This window comes from Microtus oregoni, unplaced genomic scaffold (assembly GCF_018167655.1).
Source record: "Microtus oregoni isolate MIOR12 unplaced genomic scaffold, Mior012 000104F_ref0000108, whole genome shotgun sequence".
NCBI lineage: Eukaryota > Metazoa > Chordata > Mammalia > Rodentia > Cricetidae > Microtus > Microtus oregoni.
Window position 1 is genome coordinate 3,711,985 of NW_024544718.1, and position 23,318 is coordinate 3,735,302.

Genomic DNA, 23,318 nt, shown 5'->3' on the forward strand with positions numbered 1-23,318 from the left:
ATATCTACCTAACTCAGTTACTAGGCTGGCACCTGGGACCTTTTAGGTTCTCTAGTAAATGTGTTAAAGTGTTGGAAATGTGGCAACTTTGGGCTTCCCACTTATAATGGCTATTTCTTGTTCTCTATAGGGCCAAAACACTCACTGACTCAGATTTCTCAATCCATGCTGGATCTCTGTGATGAAAAACTCAAAGAGGTAAGAACTAACTATAAGAGAAAGTGGTCGGCATAGTGACATACATCCTAGCACTTGAGAGTAGAGACAGGAAAATTAGGAGCTTAAAGAAAGTCATCCACAGCTACATACTGAGTTCTAGTGCAACTTGAGCTACATGAGAATTTGACTCAAAAATCAAAGTAGATTATAAAAAAACCAAATGCTGTGGTGTATGAAGGTGGAGAGTAGTACAGTTTAAGAACTATATATTTAACAGAAAGAACCATATCTGAGGGAATGACAGATCTTTGATACATCTGACAGATAGGGATTTAGAAATTATATAGACGCTATCTCCTGTAGATGGGAAAGCCAACTCCAAAGAGGAAAATTGCTTGCTCTGGAATCATGCTGGGATTAAGATCCCGAACCTGTGTAACTTTAGAAAGGATGGCAGAAAATGGCTTTCCAGGAGATATATCTCCTATAGCTCACATTACAACTCATTGCTGTACCAGGGAGGCATATTGAAAAAAAAATCTTTTTGAGATAGTGCCTTATCTAGCTTAGGCTGGCTTGGAACTTACTGTGTCTAATAGGTTGGCCTTAAATTCATGGTGCTCCTTCACCCTCAGCCTCCTGAGTTCTAGGATTAGGTCTGTCTGAGCCACTAGGCCTAGAGACAGTTAAATTTTTTCAATAATTAATTTATTTTTATTTTATGTGCATTGGTGTTTTGCCTGCATGTTTGTCAGGTCTTAGAGTTACAGACAGCTGTTAGCTGCCATGTGGATGCTAGGAATTGAACCCAGGTCCTTTGGAAGAATTGTCAGTGCTCTTAACTGCTGAGCCATCTCTCCATCCCTGGAACAGTTTAATTTTTAAAAAATAATTTTCAATATTTTGGGCTTTTTTCCCCCCCTTTCCTTTTTGTACTAGAAACTGAACTCAGGGTTTTGCCTTTTTAAGTAAGCACTCAAACACTGAGTAACAGCCTCAGTCCTTCTGTAAACCCCTACTCTTTCCTTTTTTAAATGTTCATTGGTGTATTACCTACTTGTGTATCTGTGAGGATATCGGGTCCCCTAGAACCAGAGTTACAGACATTTGGGAGCTTCAATGTGGTTGCTAGGAATTGAACCTGGGTCCTCTGGAAGACCAGTCAGTGTTCTTAACCACTGAACCATCTCTCCAGCCCTATATACCGCTATTTTTACCAAAGAAGATTATGGTAACTTAGAAGTTTATAAAAGCACAGATAATAATGAAGTTGATACTCAACATAGATATTTCACAAGAGAACATGACTAATAAACATGGAGAATTTTCTCAACTTAATTGACATAAATTACATGTTTAAGCCACAATTAATTGAGCCTAGTAATACATACCTTTAATGGCAGCACTTGGGTTTCAGAGGCAAGATGACCAAAAGTTACAGGTCAGCCTAGGATATATGTTGAGACTCTGTTTCAAAATTAAAACAAAAACACCTACCAATTACATTCCTCTTTGTATCTATTAGAAGGCTAAAGTCCTATAACCAATGTAGAGATCCAATATTGGTACACAAGGGATGTAGAGGTAAGAAATCAGAAATTCGAGATAATTTGTGGCAATATATCAAGTTCAAGGTTAGCCTGTGACTTAGACCCTGTCTCAAAAAAAGGGGACTAACAAGACTAAGGATTGAGGATACAGGCGGTGAGAACACAGAGATTTTCATAGTGCATAGACTGAAATGAATTTGTTGGATTAAGTTTTCTTTGTACAGCCAGGTGGTGGTGGCATGTGCCTTTAATCCCACCACTTGGGAGGCAGAGGCAGGTGGATATCTCTGAGTTCGAGGCCTGCCTTGGCTACAGAGTTAGTTCCAGGACAGCTAGGGCTGTTATACAGAGAAACCCTGTTTCGGAGAAAAAAATAGTTTCCTTTGTACAAGTCGCTAATCAAGCTGGGTTGTATACGGGATGTGAAGCCCACCTGGGATACGAAGGATACATGCCTTATTAGAAAAACAAATAAAGGGGGCTGGAGAGATGGCTCAGTGGTTAAGAGCATTGCCTGCTCTTCCAAAGGTCATGAGTTCAATTCCCAGCAACCACATGGTGGCTCACAACCATCTGTAACGAGGTCTGCTGTCCTCTTCTGGTCTGCAAACACACACAGATTAAATATTGTATACATAATAAATAAATATTTTTTAAAAAAAGAAAAACAAATAAAAAGAGTAATTAACTGATTGTATTGATGTTCTGTAGTCTCAACATTCATTTTATAGAAAAGATAACGTTATTAAAGCCTAATTTGCCAAAGATGTTTTTGTTGTTGTAACTAAACTAGTGATGTCTTGAGCTTTCTATTCTTGGTGCTATATAAGAATATGATGCTATGCCAGACTTTATTGAATCCCCATGGGAGGCCTTACCCTTTCAGAGGAGTGGATAAGGGGGGATTAGGGAGGAGCTGTGGGGTACAGGAAGAGGGTTGGGAGGGGGAATTGTGGTTGATATGTAAAATGAATAAAAATAAATGAATAAATAAATAATGAAGTATAGGAAAAAAAGAATGAGATTAGAATGCTTAAGGGAGCCTGGTGTGGCAGTACACGCCTCTATTCCCAGTACTCTGGAGCAGAGGCAGGTGGATCTCTTTGAGTTCAAGGCCAGCCTGGTCAACAGAATGAGTTCCAGTACAGCCAGAGCTATATTATATAGAGAAACCCTGTTTCAAACAAACAAACAAACAAAAAGAACACTTAAGGGATTTTCTGACAAGTCCCTTTGTATTGTTCCTTTATCTAAAGTATCATTTATCTAGATTGTCCTAAAACTGAATAGTAGATAATTCAGAGGTAAATTTTGGAGAACTAAAGTCATAAGCAGCTAACTGAACTTTAGATTAGCTTTTCTGTGGTGATCACACTTCAGGAAAACTGCCTTCATTTTGCTTTGCTTTATTTCAGAAAGAAGATAAGTTGGCACGTTTAGAGAAAGCTATCAACCCCTTACTTGATGATGATGACCAAGTAGCGTTTTCTTTTATTCTGGATAACATTGTCACTCAGAAAATGATGGCAGTTCCAGATGTAAGTACTTTTTATGCCAAATATTGTGAGGATAGTACTAGGGGATGGAAAGAAGTGTATAGAGGTAAGCATGTGTGTATTAAGAAATTGTAGCTAGGCAGTGGTGGTACACGCCTTTAATCCCAGCACATAGGAGGCAGAAGCCTGGTCTACAAAGTGTGTTCCAGGACAGGCTCCAAAGCTATATAGAATCCCTGTCTTGAAAAACAAAACAAAACAAAAGAAATTCTGTGTAGTACTTATGCCCATAGGAACTGGGATGTAATTTTAAATACTAACCTTTTTCTGTATGAATTCATTGTTGAAAGCAAAGATGCCAAGTATCTTTGAATATTAAGAGGTTCTTACTTTCTATTGTTAGCACTTTGTATTTGTTAGCACTTAGTATTTGCTCTCGAATAGCCTGAGAGAGAAGAGCTTTCAACTAATAGTAGGTTCTTGATTTAGAAATGCTCCTATAAGGAGGGGGAGGGAAATGGGAGGCGGTGGCGGGGAAGAGACAGAAATCTTTAATAAATAAGTAAATTAAAAAAAAGAAATGCTCCTATACAAATAACAACATTTTGAATTAAATTTATTTATTTGTGCATGTGGGGGAAGAAGGTATAAGCCATAGTTTGTGTATGCCCAAAACAACTTGGCTAGGTGTGGTGGCACAGCTTTTCATCCTAGCACTTGGGTGGCAGAAAGCAAGAATTCAAGGCCAGCCAAGTCTACACAGTAGGATCCTATCTTTAAAAAAAACAAAGCAAAGCACTTAGGAGTCAGAGGCAGGCATATTTCTGTTAGTTTGAGGCCAGCCTGGTCTACAGAATGAGTTCCACCAGCCAGAGAAACCCTATCATGAGGGGAAAAAAAGGAAATAAAGAACTCAGAGAATTGGAAATTCTTTCTATCCTGTGAATCCTGGAATTAAACTCAGATCATTGGGCTTATTGGTAAACACCTCTATCCACCGAGCCATTTTGCTGTCCATAAAAAACACTTCAATAGGGCTGGAGAGATGGCTCAGCCGTTAAGAGCACTGCTTACCCCTCCTAAAGGTCCTGAGTTCAATGCCCAGCAACCACGTGGTGGCTCATAACCATCTGTAATGAGGTATGGTGCCCTCTTCTGGCCTTCAGGCATACACACAGAGTATTGCATACATAATAAAAAAATATTTTAAAAAAATACATCAGTAATTACTCAATGTTAGCTTTCTTTTTCCCTTTTTGTTCCAACTTTTTATGCCAAAGCTATCATCTATAATATTAGTTCTACAGACCATTTTATTATGTTGATGCCCCCAAAATTCTGAGTTAAATTTTCTGTTGCATATAATCATAATGTTCAGCCGGGCAGTGGTGGCGCATGCCTTTAATCCCAGCACTCAGGAGGCAGAAGCAGGCGGATCTCTGTGAGTTCAAGGCCAGCCTGGTCTACAAGAGCTATTTTCAGGACAGGCTCCAAAAGCTACGGAGAAACCCTGTCTCGAAAAATCAAAAAAAAAAAATCATAATGTTCTATGTGTGCAGTGTTATAAAATTTTGAGATGGAACTATGGAATAAGGAATTTTATTTTTGCAGAACTTAGTCTTTAATGCAAAAATAATTTAGTTGTAGGTTTAGAAGAGGGAGTCTTCTTTAAAAATCAGGGTGGCTGGGTGGTGGCGGCGCACACCTTTAATCCCAGCACTTGGGAGGCAGAGGCAGGCAGATCTGAGTTCGAGGTCAGCTTGGTCTACAAGAGCTAGTTTCAGGATAGGCTCCAAAGCTACAGAGAAACCCTGTCTTGAAAAACTAACTAAATAAATAAATAAGTAAATAAAAATCAGGGTGTAAGAATCCTTAATAAGACCCTTAAATTACAGAGAATTTCCCGTGAGCTTGTGTATTTTTGTGGAAAGAGTCTATAGTTTTCATCAGAAATATTTGTAACTCAGTGGAAATTGGGGCTCTCTGATATAAATAGTGGTTTTCATTTAACTGCCCATGCCTTCTTTTTACTAGTCTTGGCCATTTCATCACCCAGTTAATAAGAAGTTTGTTCCAGATTATTATAAAGTCATTGTCAGTCCGATGGATTTGGAGACTATACGTAAGGTGAATGATTTTTTATAAGCAGTGGCTTTTTATAGTCAATGTTTTTGTATATACAGCTGAATGCCTGATTGTTTTTGTCATAGAATATCTCCAAGCACAAATACCAAAGTCGAGAGAGCTTCCTAGATGATGTAAACCTTATTCTGGCCAACAGTGTTAAGTACAATGGTGAGTATTTGTTTTTTTCCTCATTAAACAGTCTTTTCTATCTAACATTAATTTGTGTTAATTAATTTTAAGGACTCTGGGAGGTGGTGGCGCATGCTTTTAATCCCAGCACTTGGGAGGCAGAGGCAGGTGGATCTCTGTGAGTTTGAGGCCAGCCTGGTCTATAGAACAAGTTCTAGGACAGCCAAGGATGTTACACAGAGAAACCCTGTCTTGAAAAAAAAAGCTGCTTAAGCAGCTTTGAACAGTGATAGCTAAATCAAGTAACTGAGTTTACTTTTTAAAATTTTGTTTTTACAGTTATATGTATGTTGTAAGGGGGGGTGGTGTTCTATGCTTTTGGAAGTTAGAGGACAACTTGGAGATTTAGTTCTCTGCTTCTGCCATATGGGTTCCAGGGATTGAACCTAGGTTGTCAGACTTGACACTGAACCATTTACTCTGCTCAGTTGTTGGTTTGTTTGTTTATTTTGTTGGTTGGTTGGTTGGTTGGTTGGTTTGGGGTTTTGGGGAATGGTTCAAGTCAGTGTTTCTCTGTGTATCCTTAGAACTTGCTCTGTAGACCAGGCTGACCTTGAACTCAGAGATCTCCCTGCCTCTGCCTCCCGAATGCTGGCATGAGCCACCACTGCCCAGTTCATTTTTTTTGAGTAAGTATATATTTTAGTGTGTGTTTTGTAAGAATCACTATTAAACTTCTAATCACAGAAAGCCATTTGTCCTTAGTTTAGAAATTGTGTAAAGCATAGAAAAAATGAGGTATGAATAAAAATCAAATGGATATTCCTTGTCCTTTGAGTCATAACTATGTTTCTATAAGATTTGAAAAGTTACATTCCAACCCTACATGGAGCTGAAGCTGAAATGTATAGCTGGCTATAGGCCACAGCAAACTTTGGTGTGTGGAATTTAGCACCTGAATTGATGGAATAATGTGTGATAGAGTCTTTGCTAGCTGCTTCATCTGGATAGGAAGGATCGTCTCTGCTCTAGCACTTCGTTCGTTCTCCAGTTGATATAAACAAACAAATTGCAGCTTGACAAAGCTATAATGAAAGGATATACAAAGTACATTAGAGAGAAAAAATACTTTAATCTATGGGTTAGGAAAGGCTTCATGAACTAGTAAAAGAGTTTTTGTTGTGTGTGTGTGTGTGTGTGTGTTTTAAGATAGATTTATTTATATTTTTATGTACAGTATTCTACCTATATACCAGAAGAGGGCACCAGATCTCACTATAGATGGTTGTGAGCCATCATGTGGTTGCTGGGAATTGAACTCAGGACCTCTGGAAGAGCAGCCAGTGCTCTTAATCTCTGAGCCATCTCTCAGGCCCAGTTTTTGTTGTTTTATGGTCTCATATATCCTAGGCTGGTCTTGAACTTGATATATACCTGAAGATGACCTTGGATTCATCTTTCTGCTCCCCCCCCTCAAGTTTGTGTAGAACCCCACGTATGGTTCAGTAATTTTCTTTTGAGACAGAGTCTCAACTACGTAGCCCTGGCTAGCCTGGATCTCACTATGTAGAGCCCACAGAGACTGTTCTGCCTCTGCTAGTATTAAAGACACATGCCACTATACTCAGTCAAAAAAATTTCAATAAACCATTTTTAAGACGTATTTTTAATTATATGTATGTGTGGGTTTACACATGTGAGTGCAGATGCCTGTGAAGGCCAGGGGAGAGTATGAGATCTTGTGGAGCTGGAGTTATAATTGGTTGTGAATTGCCCAGCATGGTTGCTGGGAACTGAACTCAAGTCTGCAAGAGCAGCAAATGCTCTGAACCACTTGAGTTATTATTCCAGCAATGGGAACTTATTTTTGAACTGAGGCTTTTTTTGGGGGGGAGGGGTGATTTTTCGAGACAGGATTTCATTGTTTAGCTCTGGCTATCTTGGAACACACAAGTGCTAGGTGGGATTAAAGGTGTGCATCACTACCTCCTAGCTTGAACTGAGTTGAGAAATGTTGATGACTTCCAGGACAGGCTCCAAAGCTACAGGGAAACCCTGTCTCAAAAAACCAAAAAAGAAAAAAAAAGGAAAAGAAAAAGACATGTTGACTATTATAGTTAATTACTAAACATTACTATGCTGAACAGATAATCAAGAAGAGAAGGATGAGATAGGACCAAATGCAAAAAATACACGGAAGTACTTTGGATGGGGAAGTACAAACAAGTTTGTTTTGAATATAGGGTAGTAGCCGGGTGGTGATGGTGCATGCCTTTAATCCACTTGGGAGGCAGAGGCAGGCAGTTCTCTGTGAGTTCAAGGCCAGCCTGGTCTACAAGAGCTAGTTCCAGGACAGCCTCCAAAGCTACTGAGAAACCCTGTCTCAAAAAAAAAACAAAAAAAATGAATATAGGGGCTGGAGAGATGGCTCAGAGGGTAAGAGCATTGCCTGCTCTTCCAAAGGTCCTGAGTTCAATTCCCAGCAACCACATGGTGGCTCACAGCCATCTGTAATGAGGTGTCTGGTGCCCTCTTCTGGCCTTCAGGCATACACTTGTATACATAATAAATAAATAAATATTTAAAAAATGAATATAGGGTAGTGGCTAGGTTTGATTATAAAATGAGACAGGGCTCAAAGGTTAAGAGCACTGGTTGTTCTTCCAGAAGTCTTGAGTTCAATACCCAGCAACCACATGGTGGCTCACAAGTATTATCACAAGTGGTAATGAGATCTGCTGCAGACAGAATACTGTATAAATAAATAAAAATAAATAAACCTTTAAAAATATAAAACGAGATAAAGGAGGTAAGACCCAAATTGTGAATGGCCCAGTAAGTCACACTAAACCAGTAGAAGGGGAGAGGGATATAATTTTAGTAAATATCATTTAGGAAGTTATTCACCTCCTCCACTTCATTATTAGGAGACCAGTAAAGAAACTAACAATAGCCATGTTGAAAAACAAACAAAACCTAACCACCTGGGACCTGGAGCGATTACTCAATGGTTAAGAGCACTGGCTGCTCTTCCAGACGTCCTGAATTCAATTCCCAGCACCCACATGGTGGTTGACAACCATCTGTAATGAAATCTGGCGCCCTCTTCTGGCCCGAAGGCATGTACAGGCAGAGCATTATATATAATAAATAAATCTTTTAAAAAAAGCAAAAACTAAAACTAAAAACCTAACAGCCTGAGCAGTTAAAAAGCAGCAAGAAGGCCTGACATGGTTGCACATACCTTTAATCCTAGCAAATGGGACAGTGGCAGGCAGATCTCTGTGAGTTGAAGGATAGCCAGGGCTCTGAATAAAGACCTTGTCTCCAAAAGGCAAAACAGAGCCAAAAGAAGCAATAAGAATGAAAAAGTTGGGCAGATTATATACAAAGTAAGAAAGAGAGGAGTGGGGGAAGGGGGGAAATGGGAGGCTGGGAGGAGGCGGAAATTTTTTTTTTCAATAAAAAAAATAAGCCGGGGGGCTGGAGAGATGGCTCAGTGGTTAAGAGCATTGCCTGCTCTTCCAAAGGTCCTGAGTTCAATTCCCAGCAACCACATGGTGGCTCACAACCATCTGTAATGAGGTCTGGCGCCCTCTTCTGGCCTGCAGGCATACAGACAGAACATTGTATACATAATAAATAAATAAATATTAAAAAAAAATAAGCCGGGTGGTGGTGGCGCACGCCTTTAATCCCAGCACTTGGGAGGCAGAGGCAGGCGGATCTCTGTGAGTTCGAGACCAGCCTGGTCTACAAGAGCTAGTTCCAGGACAGGCTCCAAAACCACAGAGAAACCCTGTCTCGAAAAACCAAAAAAAAAAAAGTAGAATAGATACCTCATACTTATGAACCAGATAGGTAGAGGAGTGTATGTGTCTGTCTGTCTTTTAAATGAGACATTAGAGTTGAACTGCCTCATTAAGGAAACTTGTGGACCAATTGTGACTCACACCTTTATTTCTAGCACTCAGGGAGCAGAGGCAGTCGGATCACAGGTATCTTTGAGTTCTACATAGAGAGTTCCAGGCCAGCCAAGATTTATAGTGACTCTCCCTCAAAAGCAAAAAGACAATATTATGGGTTATGAATGGGATATGTTTGGCTATCTGACATGAAGTTTGCAGTGATTTTTATTTTAGGACTTATATATTAAAACTATTTTTTTAGACGAGAGGAGGCTCTTACTACTGTGTTGCCTAGACTAGCCTGCAACTCTTGAGTGGTCCTTCTGCTTGTGTTTCCCAGTAACTGAGTCCACAGGTTCATTCTTATTTTAATTTTTCATTTAATTTTAAGCCCTTCATGGGTCTGGAGAGGTGGCTCAGTGGTTAAGAGCGCTGACTGCTTTCTAGAGGTCCTGAGTTCAATTCCCAGCACCCACATGGTGGCTCACAACCATCGATAGTGGAATCTGATACCCTCTTCTGGCTTAGCACTCATATATAAAATATAAATAAATAAAATTTTAAAAAAAGAAAGTCAGGCAGTGGTAGTGTACTCCTTTAGTCCTAGTATTCAGGAGACAAAGGTAGGTGGATCTCTGTGACTTCAAGGCCAGCCTAATCTACAAGAGCTAGTTCCAAGACAGGCTCCAAAACTACAGAGAAACCCTGTCTCAAAAAAAGAAAAAGAGAGAGAGATCCTTCATATACAATACCACATTATATGTATAAGACTATTTCCATAGAATTTTAATTTTTCATTCTATTTAATGATAACTAGATTTCTTTAAATATATCTCTTCCATCTTTCCCATTAATATTTCACTTAGAGCTTTTTGTTTTGTTTTTGAGATGGTTTTACTCATGTTAGCCTCAAACTTGGCTCTCTTCCTCAACTTTTCCAGTGCTGGGATTATACAGTTGTATGCCACTGCACCCCCCTTTTTATCCCATTATGGCCTCTTTTTTTTAGATTTATTTATTATGTATACAGTTTTATGTCTGTATGTGTGCCTATTCACCAGAAGAGAGCAGATCTCATTATAGGTGGTTGTGAGTTCCTAGTGATTGAACTCAGTACCTCTGGAAGAGCAGCCAGCAGTCAGTGCTTTTAACCTCTGAGCCATCTCTCCAGCTCACCAATATGGCTTTTTTAAAGATTTATTTATTAATCTTTAAATAAATAATTTATTTTAAAGATTTATTTTGTGTCTGAGTGCTCCGTCTGCATGTATGCATTTATGCCAGAAGAGGGCATCGGATCTCTTTATAGATGGTTGTGAGCCACCATGTGGGTACTGGAAATTGAACTTGGGACCTCTAGGAAAGCAGCCAGTGCTCTTCTTTGTTTGTTTGTTTGTTTATTGTGTATACGGTATTCTGCCTACATGCATGCCTGCAGGCCAGAAGAAAGCACCAGATCTTATTACAAATGGTTGTTAAGCCACTGTGTGGTTGCTAGGAATTGAACTCAGGACCTTTAGACAAGCAGGCAGTACTTTTAACCACTGAGCTATCTAAGAGTTAGAGTCACTTCTTGAAACTGTATTGTGATGACAACTGTCCTCCTCCTTTTCAGTCTTCTTTGCTGAATATTCTTACTTATAAACTTTAACTACCATCTCTTTTTTATTTTTATTTTATTTTATTTTATTTATTTATTTATTTATTTTGGTTTTCCAAGACAGGGTTTCTCCGTAGCTTTTTGGTTCCTGTCCTGGAACTAGCTCTTGTAGTCCAGGCTGGTCTCAACTCACAGAGATCCACCGGCCTCTGCCTCCTGAGTGCTGGGATTAAAGGCGTGCGCCACCACCGCCCGGCTTATTTTTTTTATTGAAAAAAAAATTTCCGCCTCCTCCCAGCCTCCCATTTCCCCCCTTCCCCCACTCCTCTCCCCCTCCCCCCACTCCTCTCCCCCTCCCTCGCCAGTCTTTTTAAGAAAAATCTTTTCTTAAGATTTATTTATTATGTGTGTACAGTATCCTGTCTGCCTGTATGCTTACAGGCCAGAAGAGGGCACCAGATCTTATAACAGGTGATTGTGAGCCATCATGTGGTTGCTGGGAATTGAACTCAGGACCTCTGGAAGAGCAGTCAGTGCTCTTAACTGCTGAACCATCTCTCCAGCCCCTACCATCTCTTTCTTGGTGACTCTGTTTTAGAGCAAGATCTGTGTCTTCGTTCACATGCTAAAAATGTTTTTTTTTGGGGGGGGGGTGTTTGGTTTTTCGAGACAGGGTCTCTCTGTAGTTTTGGAGCCTGTCCTGGAACTAGCTCTTGTAGGCCAGGCTGGTGTCAAACTCATATTCACCTGCCTCTGCCTCCCGAGTGCTGGGATTAAAGGTGTGCGCCACCACCACCCCGCAAAATGTTCTTTTTAAAATAAAAAATTGCCGGGCGCCGGTCCCACCATTGCCCAGCGTATATGAATGTTTTGATCAAATATATTTCTCTGCACCATATACATGCCTGGTACCCAAGGAGGTTAAAAGAAGGTGTTGGATCTTCTGGAATTGGAGTTACAGATGGTTGTGAATCCGTGTGAGTGATGAAAAATGTACAGGGATCCTCTATAAGACCAAATGCTCACCGGGCAGTGGTGGCGCATGCCTTCAATCCCAGCACTTGGGAGGCAGAGGCAGGCGGATCCTTGTGAGTTCGAGGCCAGCCTGGTCTTCAAAGTGAGTTCCAGGACAGCCTAGACTGTTACAAAGAGAAACCATATCTCTAAAAGCCAAAAGAAAAAAAGAAAATGAAAAAAGAAAGTAGAAGAAAGGTCCAAGTTAAAGATTAAACATAGGTTTTTCTGGATCTTAAATAATTATATTCTATTGGATAGCAAAGTGTAAAATTCTTGTTTTTAAATTTCAATGTATGAGGCCGGAGAGATTGTTCAGTGATTAACAGCACTGGCTACTCTTCCAGACGCCCTAGTTTAACTTCCCAGCACATACATAGCAGCCCCAAACCATATGTGACTCCAGTCTGACAGCCTCTTTGGGTACCAGGCATGCATATAATGTACAGAAATACACATAAGCAAAACTCCCACATAAAATAACAACATAAATTTTAGCTGGGTGGTGGTAGTGCACACCTTCAATCCCAGCACTCAGAAAGCAGAGGCAGGCAGATCTCAGTGAGTTAAAGGCCAACTTGGTATACAGAGCTCCTTCCTGGACAGCTAAGGTTACACAAAGAAACCCTGCCTTGAAAAACATAAACAAATTTTAGTGGTGTTTTAAATAAATGAATAAACAGCAATATGTATTAAATCAGTATTATTAAATATGTATTAATACAAAATTTTTAAAGTTACATTTTACTTCTTTCATAGGGTCTGAGAGTCAGTATACTAAGACTGCTCAGGAGATTGTGAATGTTTGTTACCAGACATTAACAGAGGTAGGTGGTTAAGAGAAAATCTAGCTCCCTGAAACCTTTCTATTGTGTCCTTGAGTTTGAAGCTTTCCTAACTACCCTGTTTTCTTTCAAATGCCATATTCTGTCTTCTATTCTCATTCCATCATTTCTTTTTCTGCTTTTTTTAGGTTATCAGCTGTGTTCTGTTGTTAGAATAGAAACACTGTGAAAACAGGAATTGTGTATGTGTTTTGTTTATTTTTGCCTACCCAGTACCTAAATGTTGGATAAATTCATTAATTTTATTTGTTTCTCAGTATGATGAACATTTGACTCAACTTGAGAAAGATATTTGTACAGCTAAAGAAGCAGCTCTGGAGGAAGCAGAATTAGAAAGCCTGGACCCAATGACTCCAGGACCTTACACACCTCAGGTGAGCCAAAGGATTAGGAATTTATTAGAGTTTTCTTATGATTTGGGAAATTGGGAGCATATTAACAGATGTGTTTACTGAGATACCATTCTTCTCTGTCCTTCCTCTTCATATGCCTTTCGTGTGCTTTCTTGTCTTCTCAAAGGCTAAGGTGAGTGAGGGCCATGTATCTTCGTGGCCTTGTTAAATCCAGAAGAGGCAACTATGGGATGAATGAGTGGGGTGGTTGTTTATAGACAGTGTATGAGAATGCCAGAATCCTGACTACTATAGCCAAAGGCATCTTCTAGTTCTCTTGTCAGTAAATTTTGGGGTTCTAAAACATCCCTAGAATATAGATTGCTCAGTTACAGATGAGGGCCACATTGTTCTTATACCTTCTAGATATCTGAATACCTGTTACCTTAGAGGTATATCAGTGTAACTCACATCTCTCAATTTCTGGGGTTAATTCCTTTCCTACTAAATGGAGACTTTTATATTTATATTTTAAGTTTATATGTTAGAAGACTAGAAAGCAGGGTAAATAAGAAATTTTTAGTTCTTTTAGTCTGAATAAACCTTTTGAGTATTTCCTCTGTATTACAGTCTGAGAAAGTTGGCATATTTGAAGAACAGACTTTAAATGCAGTATTAACAGATTCTTGGTTTCTTTATTGGAGACACTGTTAGAATGGAAAAGGACATAAGATTTGATATAAAACAGGCCTGGGTATGAGTCTTAACTCTGCTTCTGTCTAGTTTTGTGGTATTGGGAAATTAACATTTCTATTCCCATTTCTCTCTAAGATGTGCTTTTCAACATTAAATGATTAGTTTGCATGGCACATGATAGGAATTCAGTAAATATTTGTTTCCTTCTTTGTATGAAAGGGTTTTTATTTATTGTTATTGTTGTTTTATAACGTTCCCAGAGGCTCTTTCAAATTTGACCAAATACTCTAATGCAGAATTTCTTCCAATTCTCATAGGATTATTTTTCATTCTATCAGGTTTCACTCTAAATTTAAATGCAGCATAGATGATCTCTGTTGGATTTTTGCTGTCTCTGTGTCTCATTCGTACACTTTCTCTATCTATCTTTTACTCTCTCTTTCATTCCAAAACCTAGGTTACTGAGGGGCCAGGTATAAAGAACCCTCAGATACTTCTTCAAGGTCCAGAACAAGGAAAGGCTCTTGGAGTTGTATGGGCAGATTGGGTCAAGGGGGCTTGGGTGAGTGATGTTGCCCAGGAAGGCCTTGTTTGCTAATAGACTCACAGTTTCCACAAGGTACTTTCTTTTAAGTTAAATCTTGGGTATTAGCCATCATTTTCCAGAAGAATAACCACTAAATATCATGTGATTTTCTCAGGTCTCGGAGAGTCATAAGCTTAGACCATTGGTGAATCAAAGCCTTGTCCTTCCTGACCAATAGCTGTTTTGGTATACTTAGTGAGTTTGCTATGGAGGGAGAGTATGAGATGGATAGTACTGCTCCGTTCTTTTCAGTTCATACTCTCATCATTCCCTTCATTTATGTGTATACATTTTAAGATAGCCTAGTCATTGCCTATTAACTAAGAAAAGCCTCATGTGTGACCACCCTTACTCATTACTATATAAAATCAAAAGATTATTAGAAAGTGTCTGGCCAGGCTGTGGTAACATACACCTTTATTTCCAGCACTTGGGAGGAAGAGGCAGGCAGATCTCTGTGAGTTCGAGGCCAGCCTGGTCTACAGAGCGAGTTCCAAGACAGGCTTCAAAGCTACATAGGCAAACCTTGTGTCGAAAAACCAAAGGAAAAAATAAAAAAAAGTGTCTGTGTAAGATTAATCTGTCATAATACAATTGTGATAGTATAGAAGCATGGAAGTAATCATGTTATTTTTAACTTCCAGACGGTGGCGTCAATAATGTATTTGCATCTGGATATTTCTACCGAGCTTGCATTGAGCTCAGTACTTTAGAATTATTCATTTGCAGTTTCTCAAAATCCTCTTTATTTTTTAAATTTATTTATTTATTTGTATCTTGTGGCAGTGTAGCTTTGGAGCCTGTCCAGGAACTCCCGCTCTGTAGACCAGGCTGGCCTTGAACTCACAGAGATATCCCCCCCCCCCCCCCCCCCCCCCCCCCGCGCACGCGCCTCTGCCTCCCAAGGGATTAAAGGCGTGTGCCACCAATGATGCCTGGCAGTCCTCTTTATTTACATACTACACTTTAAAATTTTGCAAAACTTTCCTGTTTTTCCCTTCTGTTGCATACTGGTTTATCTGTGCACTAATGTTTTGAAATCTATTTTGCCTCTATTTTGGAAACTCAAACCTTCTCAGTCAAATGTTGTTTGCTTGCTTGCTTCCAGAACAGCACATGTGGGCGTACATTTATTTCTTTGAGACAGGGTCTAGCTGTATGATCCAGACTGGCCTCAAGTTTGTGATCTTCCTGACCTAACTTTCCTAGTGCTCTATAGGCTTATACCCCTATTCCTTGCCTATGAGCAGGTTTTGTATTGACCAGAGTAACATGATGATTGGGGAAAATTAGAAGATGAGGCTGGAGAGATGGCTTGGCAGTTAAGAGTGCTTACTACTCTTTCAGAGGACCTGAGTTTGGTTCCTAGCACCCACGTTGTGTGACTTGCTGTTTTAATTCCACCTCCAGAAGTTCTGACACCTCCTTCTGGCCTCCATAGGCACTGCACTCACATGCAAAAACCTACACTCAAACATATATTCATACACATAATTTTTAAAAATGAATAAAGTCTTTTTTTAAAAGAAAACTGGAATATGCAAAGAGGTTTCATTTATCAATTCCATCTGTTACAACTTCAATATTTTGAATTTCTTCATATCTGTGTATGTGTGTTTATGTCTATAAATATACTTTACAAGTGAAATTGATGATTATTACTTTTCTTATTCTATTCACTTCATGAGTATTTTATCTAGTCCCTCCTATCGTTGTCTAGAATCTATTTGCAAAATCCCCGTTTTTTGGGGAGACAATAAAAGGGAGGGGTATATCATTTATTGAATACCAGGTATTGGTACATAGCTCTTAATTCTCATGACATCCCTGTAAGGTAGATATTATTATCCATATTTTACATGATTAACAGTGGTAGAACCAAGACTCAATCCCAGGGCTGTTTACTCCAATGCCCATGTTTTGTTTTGTTTTTAACATACCATTTAGTTTTGAAGCAATGTCTAAAAAACTCATGAACTGTCAAACCATCCCATGCTCTTGTTGAAATTTAAATTCCTTCATCCAGTTTATTATATGCCTCTAAGTCAGTAAAACTGTCACTAATATGAATTCCTGAACTTAAAAACAGCAAGGCAAGGCTTAGAAGAAGAAAGTAGGTTACTGACCAGAGAGGCTGTTAATATATACACTTGTCCCTAGGCTTTATGCATTTCTGCTTTAGTTTCTGAACACATACACTAGATACCGTAAGTCTGCTAGAGTTGATGTTATTCCTAGGGTTCTAAAACTGTCTACAAAGCTGTACCAGGTTGTGTTTCCTCTTTAATTGGGTTGTCTTGCATGTCCTTTTTCTTCAGTGAATGTTATGAAGGAGAATTCTTTGTATTTCTTCTAGTTGTTCCCTTGGTAGAAGCTAAGTTGTATGTTTTATGCCACAGCCTCCTGATTTGTATGATAACAGCACATCACTCAGTGTTTCTCGAGATACCTCTGTATATCAAGATGAGAGCAATATGTCTGTCTTGGATATTCCTGGTGCTACTTCAGAAAAGCAGCTAACACAGGTAGGATATTCTTTCTCTTTGTGAGATTGGTGATCTGCCTGCTGGGTGGATGTGGAGGGATGGACTGATAGCATGCACACATGAAGGATGACTAGACCCTTTGGCCCTGAAAACAAGGCTTTGAAATTTGATTTCTGGGGCATAGTTGGTAGAATTAAGCATAGTAGAACTTGAGGGAAAGTAGGTGAGGCATCAGAGCAGCCTAATAGGTAACTGACTAAAAAGACCAGCTGCATTCAGAGACAGCATTCACAGCAAGTGGCTTCCTGTTTGTGCGTTTTTAAGTTATAAATTAAATTAAAATTATGTATAATTTTTAATTGGCTTTTGCCTGAGATATAAAAACGTACTTTCAGTCTGAAGCTGGTTCTCAAGGTTCCATGAAAGAGTGCAAAACCCAGAAGGATTTTCTATCTGAAAAGCTTGAGTTAGAAAGGAAACATTGCCTCTATTGACAGTTAAGAGTGAACCAAAAACTTTCCTATTCTTTGGTTTTTCTTGCCCTGTCCATTATTTTCAAAAAATGATTGGGGAAAATGCACATGCCTTGAGCAATATAAACAGCCTCCACTAGCAGTAGGGTTGGCTCTGATATTAGGACAGAGCATTTGTCCTAGGTAAAGAACCCTTGATTAACTCCTATAAGCACATCCCTCAATGATGTGTTATTTGTGTTACTTACTCAGATTTGCCAGGGCCGAGGTAGGCTGGGCAAGGAAGAATCTGGTGTAGCTATTGAAGGGTATGAGGAGGAGGAAGAGGATGGGAAACTTAAGACTCCAGCCCCAGTGAGTATGCTTACAGAAAGCTTATGGTTACATTATACATTTATATGACAGGAGCCCCAGTCGTACAGGGCAAGCCAAATCCTAAGGTGATATCATAGAGTTTCTCCATAGTGAGTCTCAGTCTGACTTTAAACTGTAGAATGAGGTAGACAAATCCATCTACTATAATTATTTAACTTCTTGTGAGGCAGCAAATGGGATGCAGGGGAAAGAAGGTATTCTGGTCTCTTACTTAGTCGATAATGGCTGCCACTTGGACTTGTTTAGGAAGGTGAAGAAGGAGATGGTGATCTTGCAGATGAAGAGGAAGGAACTGTACAACAGCCTCAGGCCAGTGTTCTGTATGAGGATTTGCTTATGTCTGAAGGAGAAGATGATGAGGAAGATGCTGGGAGTGATGAAGAAGGAGATAACCCTTTTTCTGGTGAGATTTTGCTCCTTTGCTTCAGTTTCTATATAGCTCACTGTTTTGCCCTCAGGACTGAACAGGAACCTACTTGCTACTTATTGTGTGCTAGTTTAAAAAATCTGTCTCTTTTATTGGAGTTACATTAGTAGACATGAGAGTACTGAACATACACTCAGGATGATCATGTCCATTAGCCTAAGGAGAAATGAAGATGAACAGACACAGGTGCATAAAGGTAACAGTAGAAAAGGCAGTGCCCAACTAGCAGCTTTGAAGGGTTGTGTTTGGGAAAAGGAAAGGAAAATTAAGAGAAATAATTTTGCCAGGCAATAATGGTACATGCCTTTAATCCCAGCATTCGAGAGGCAGAGGCAGGCAGATCTATGTGAGTTTGAGGCCAGCCTGCTCTGCAGAGCGAGTTCAAGGACAGGCTCCAAAGCTACACAGAGAAATCCTGTCTTGAAAACCACCCCCAAAAATAATAATAATTGGAATTGTAATGGTAAGGTAAAGGTATTGAAGGGAATAGAAAACAGGTAGATTAGACTGAGATAGAAGACATAAATCGCTTGGACTCAGTTTCTAAACTATATATCTTGCTACTATTGACATTTGGTAGTTAAAGAAAGGCCTGAGAAGCTAGTCACTAGTGGCACATGCTTTTAATCCGAGCACTCAGGAGGCAGAGACAGGTGGATCCCTGTGAGTTCAAGGCCAGCCTGGTCTACAGAGCGAGTTCCAGGACAGGTTCCAAAGCTACAGAGAAACCCTGTCTCAAAAAAAAAAAAAAAAACAAGAAAGGCCTAAGAGGTGAGGACTATAGGCACAAAATCTGTATAGACTAGTTTTTGAATACTAGTCTAAAGATGCTAATTCTGACAAGAATTTTTCTTACTCTTGTTTTATTGTTCTGGTGCTGTGGCTCAATGCATACTATCTAATACATTTGAGGCAAACACTCTGGCACTGAGCCATACCTCTAGTTCATCAAGCTTGTCTCTTAATGAACCGCAATCTGTCTTTTTACAGCTATTCAGCTAAGTGAAAGTGGAAGTGACTCTGATGTGGAATCTGGCACTTTAAGACCCAAACAGCCCCATGTGCTTCAAGAGACTACAAGGATGGGCATGGAAAATGAAGAAAGCATGATGTCCTATGAGGGAGATGGTGGAGAAGCTTCCCGTGGTTTGGAGGATAGCAACATCAGGTAATGACAGCAATATGCTACTGGGCTCTGGCATCATTTCCCAGCTATGATGAGAAAGAGCCTAACATCAGATAGCTGTCTTCTGTCAAACATTCCCTGAGCACCTCTACTTAGGCCCTGGGAATACATAGATGAATAAGATATAGCCTGCCCTTAAAGAGCTCTTCTAATGGAATCATCATCTGTAATGATTTAAAAAATCATTAGAGATTCAATGTCATAAATTCCTAAGAACAAGCTGGGTGGTAGTGGCACATGCCTTTAATCCCAGCACTCAGGAGGCAGAGGCAGGCAGATCTCTGTGAGTTCAAGGTAGCCTGGTCTACAAGAGCTAGTTCTAGGACAGGCTCCAAGGCTACACGGAGAAACCCTGTCTCGGGGGGGAAAAAAGTTCATAAGAACAGAATGCTGAGGTATCACTAAAAAACTTTTAAGTAATCAGGGTCAATTTCACATAGAAGAATTTGAACTATGTATTAAAGGATGGATAGGAGTCTGCTAAGCATATATAGTGTATAGTGACGGCAAGGGAGATAGAACTCTGACAGATGAAATAATATGTCAGAGGCATAGAAATATAACATGAAGTGTGTTCAAGAGTAAATGGTGGGGGCTGGAGAGATGGCTCAGTGGTTAAGAGCATTGCCTGCTCTTCCAGAGGTCCTGAGTTCAATTCCCAGCAACCACATGGTGGCTCACAACCATCTGTAATGATATCTGGTGCCCTCTTCTGGCCTGCAGACATACAAGCAGACAGAATACTGTATACTAAATAAATAGATATTTTAAAAAAAAAAATAGTAAATGGTGTTGGTTGGGAAATTAAGACTTTTGAAATAGCATGAGCCTATATTGTAGAGGACCATAAATGGAATGCCAAGGCATTTGGATTTTGTTCTGTTAGGGGTCCATACTTTCAGTAAAAGGAAGTTGTAGACTATGTTGGCACACTTCTGTAATCTCAGTAGTTAGAGCATGAGGTAAGGAAGATCCTAAATTCATGGTTAGTCAGCTGTGGTGGTGCAGGTCTAAAAAGGGGCAGGTGGATCTCTGAATTTAAGACCAGGCTAGTATGTAAAGGGAGGTCCAGACCATTAAAACCCTGTGTCAAAAACAAAAACCCACAAACCTGGGCTATGTATTGAGGCTCTATCCAAAAACAAACAAAACTGCTGGGTGTGGTGATGCTCACCTGTGCACATTTTCAAGGTGGAGGTAGAAAGGTCAGGGATTAAAGGTAATATGCTGCTACAGGGTGAGTTCAAAGCTAGGCCAGGGTTACATGAGACACTGTTTCAAAAAAAAGAAAAGAAAGTAACATGAAATTTGTATGTTAATTGACTTAAGGGCAGTATGGGACAGAAAATTGCAGTATTCAGTTGAATTTGGGAGTTGTTTGTTTGATAAATAATGAAAATTTCATTGAGGAAAGAAAAACAGAAAGGATGGGAAAATGATTTTGACTTTAAACATGTTGGATTTACTGCACATGTGATCCATCTTGCTAGCAAATAGATAAAATTTTATCTATCATAAGTAAAAACACAAATAAGCTTTGGGATTTCAACCTGTATGAAGTTCTGCCTATCAAGAATTTTGAAACAGGTTAATAGGCAGTAGCAGTGTAACATAAAAGGCAACCACAGGGTTTTTCTGGGACATTTAGAGGAATGGGGAGGGCAGCTGATTGGAGAAGGAAACTAAGCCAAATATGAGTAGTAGTTTTATAGGGTAAGAAGTATAAGATCTTCCAGAGACTTGGAATGGCAATGTGAAAACCTAATCATGAGGTGCTTTTTAAAGAATACTAGTAGGCCAGAGCTTTGATTAATCCATGTAATAGAAATGATTCAAAGAGGTACTTAAAAATAAATAAAAATTATTATTAATTACTATTATTATTTTTTTTTTTTGGTTTTTCGAGACAGGGTTTCTCTGCGGCTTTGGAGCCTGTCCTGGAACTAGCTCTGTAGACCAGGCTGGTCTCGAACTCACAGAGATCCGCCTGCCTCTGCCTCCCGAGTGCTGGGATTAAAGGTGTGCGCCACCAACACCCGGCAAAATTATTATTTTTTTAAAGAGGTAGATAAGAACCAAATTGTGAAGGACCCAAATGTGGGCAGGCATTGAGTGAAAACAGTGTCTGATCTGCTTTGTGTTTTAGAACGATTGCTCTGTGCCCTAAAGAACAAAGGATAAAAGAAGCGAGCTAAGAAATTCACAAATTCAAATGGCCAATATCTATATTTTATAACTTTTCTAATAATCAAATAAGTATAATAAACAATGTGATGTAGCTTCTTGTTAGATTGGTGGGGATTATTTTGGGAAAGGGTCTGAGGAAAAAGATACTCTCAAATGGCTGGTAATATGTAAATAGCTAAGGGTTGGCAGGAGAGAACTATCACAATTTTTTCACTATAAGTAAAAAGAAATTTGCACCCCCTTTGGTTCTAAAATTTCACATCTAGGAAATTTTACTATAAGAATCTCTCTCTCTCTCTCTCTCTCTCTCTCTATCTATCTTTCTTTCTTTCTTTCTCTGAGACAGGGCTTCTCTATAGCTTTCAAGCCTTGAACTTTTTCTGTAGACCAGGCTGGCCTTTGAACTCTCTGAGATCCTCCCAGTACTGGGATTAAAGACACGTGCCGCCACCACCCAGCCTCTAGCATATTATTTTTAAATACTTAAGTCTCCTAAATACATAGAAAAATAGGACGTATATAAAAATATCTCTGCCAAAAAAATTCTCTACGTGGTGAGATATTGCTGATTCCCCTCCCTTTTCTCCCTATTGTATATTCTAATTTCTTTTTTTTTGTTTTGTTTTGTGTTTTGTTTTTTCGAGACAGGGTTTCTCTGTGGCTTTGGAGCCTGTCCTGGAACTAGCTCTGTAGACCAGGCTGGTCTCGAACTCACAGAGATCTGCCTGCCTCTGCCTCCCGAGTGCTGGGATTAAAAGTGTGGGCCACCATCGCCCGGCTATTCTAATTTCTTTAACAGTGACTATGCTTTTGTAATTTTTTTAGAAATAAAGTTAGAATAAACAAACAGAAAATAGAACATTCTAACAGAAGCCTGAAGAATTAATTGAAGGAGTTCAATACTAGGGCCATGAAGACTTATTTCAGTAGTGCAGGCCAGGGAAGTTAACGCAAGACTAAGTGACAGCAGACAAGACTGCTACCCAAATTTGGATGCATAGATGAGTGAAACTAAGTACCAGATAAAACAGTAGGACTTGACCGCATTTGTGATCTTGTAACTGGTACTGTGTGTTAGTTGGTCAGTGTCAGGCAGTTTATTTCAGGTTCTTATGTATAAAGTCAAGAAGTTGGTGTTTTTCAACCGGATCATTTTTTTCTTAGGGGCATGTGAAACAGTCAAGAAACCATTATTTTAGTGTCTTGAGGAGGGTGAGATGAGCTAATCCCTTGGCAGTACAAAGCACCAGTCGGCTAGTGGGTGGTGTCCAAGCTTGAGAGATGTTGTTTCTCTTCTCAGTTATGGGAGCTATGAAGAACCTGATCCCAAGTCGAACACCCAGGATACAAGCTTCAGCAGCATCGGTGGGTATGAGGTATCAGAGGAGGAAGAAGATGAGGAAGAGCAGCGCTCTGGGCCCAGCGTGCTAAGCCAGGTCCACCTGTCTGAGGACGAGGAGGACAGTGAGGATTTCCACTCCATTGCTGGAGACAGTGACTTGGACTCTGATGAATGAGGCTTCCCTTAAACCTCTTAAATCAGCCTAGATTGATTGCCTTTCCCCTAGCTTATTTATATGTATATATTGACAAATGATGTGATCAGATTACTACCTTAGCTTTAGTAATAGGTAAATAGTAATCATCTCTCCAGATTCTGAAGTAACAGGTTCTTTCCTCGTGCCACTACAAAGAAGAGAGAGCAGACTCACTCTTCTCCATTACACTCAGCAGACTCACTC

The 23,318-nt window shown here is 39.6% G+C and overlaps 1 protein-coding gene across 2 annotated transcripts in view; it reads left to right on the top strand.

Moving 5' to 3' along the window:
• Window positions 1-23,290, top strand: part of LOC121443312 (transcription initiation factor TFIID subunit 1-like) — a 73,185-nt gene extending 49,895 nt beyond the window's left edge. Inside the window, exons 29-39 of one of the 2 annotated variants that reach the window (XM_041645019.1) lie at window positions 131-198; window positions 3,125-3,247; window positions 5,240-5,332; window positions 5,416-5,500; window positions 12,743-12,810; window positions 13,086-13,202; window positions 13,348-13,353; window positions 16,842-16,967; window positions 18,023-18,179; window positions 19,194-19,371; window positions 22,877-23,290. In XM_041645019.1, the coding sequence (XP_041500953.1) occupies window positions 131-198; window positions 3,125-3,247; window positions 5,240-5,332; window positions 5,416-5,500; window positions 12,743-12,810; window positions 13,086-13,202; window positions 13,348-13,353; window positions 16,842-16,967; window positions 18,023-18,179; window positions 19,194-19,371; window positions 22,877-23,093 (1,238 nt within the window). In that variant the 3' untranslated portion in view covers window positions 23,094-23,290. The remainder of the gene's footprint in view (window positions 1-130; window positions 199-3,124; window positions 3,248-5,239; window positions 5,333-5,415; window positions 5,501-12,742; window positions 12,811-13,085; window positions 13,203-13,347; window positions 13,354-16,841; window positions 16,968-18,022; window positions 18,180-19,193; window positions 19,372-22,876) is intronic. The other variant, XM_041645020.1, reaches the window with a different exon arrangement.
• Window positions 23,291-23,318: the final 28 nt, after the last annotated feature.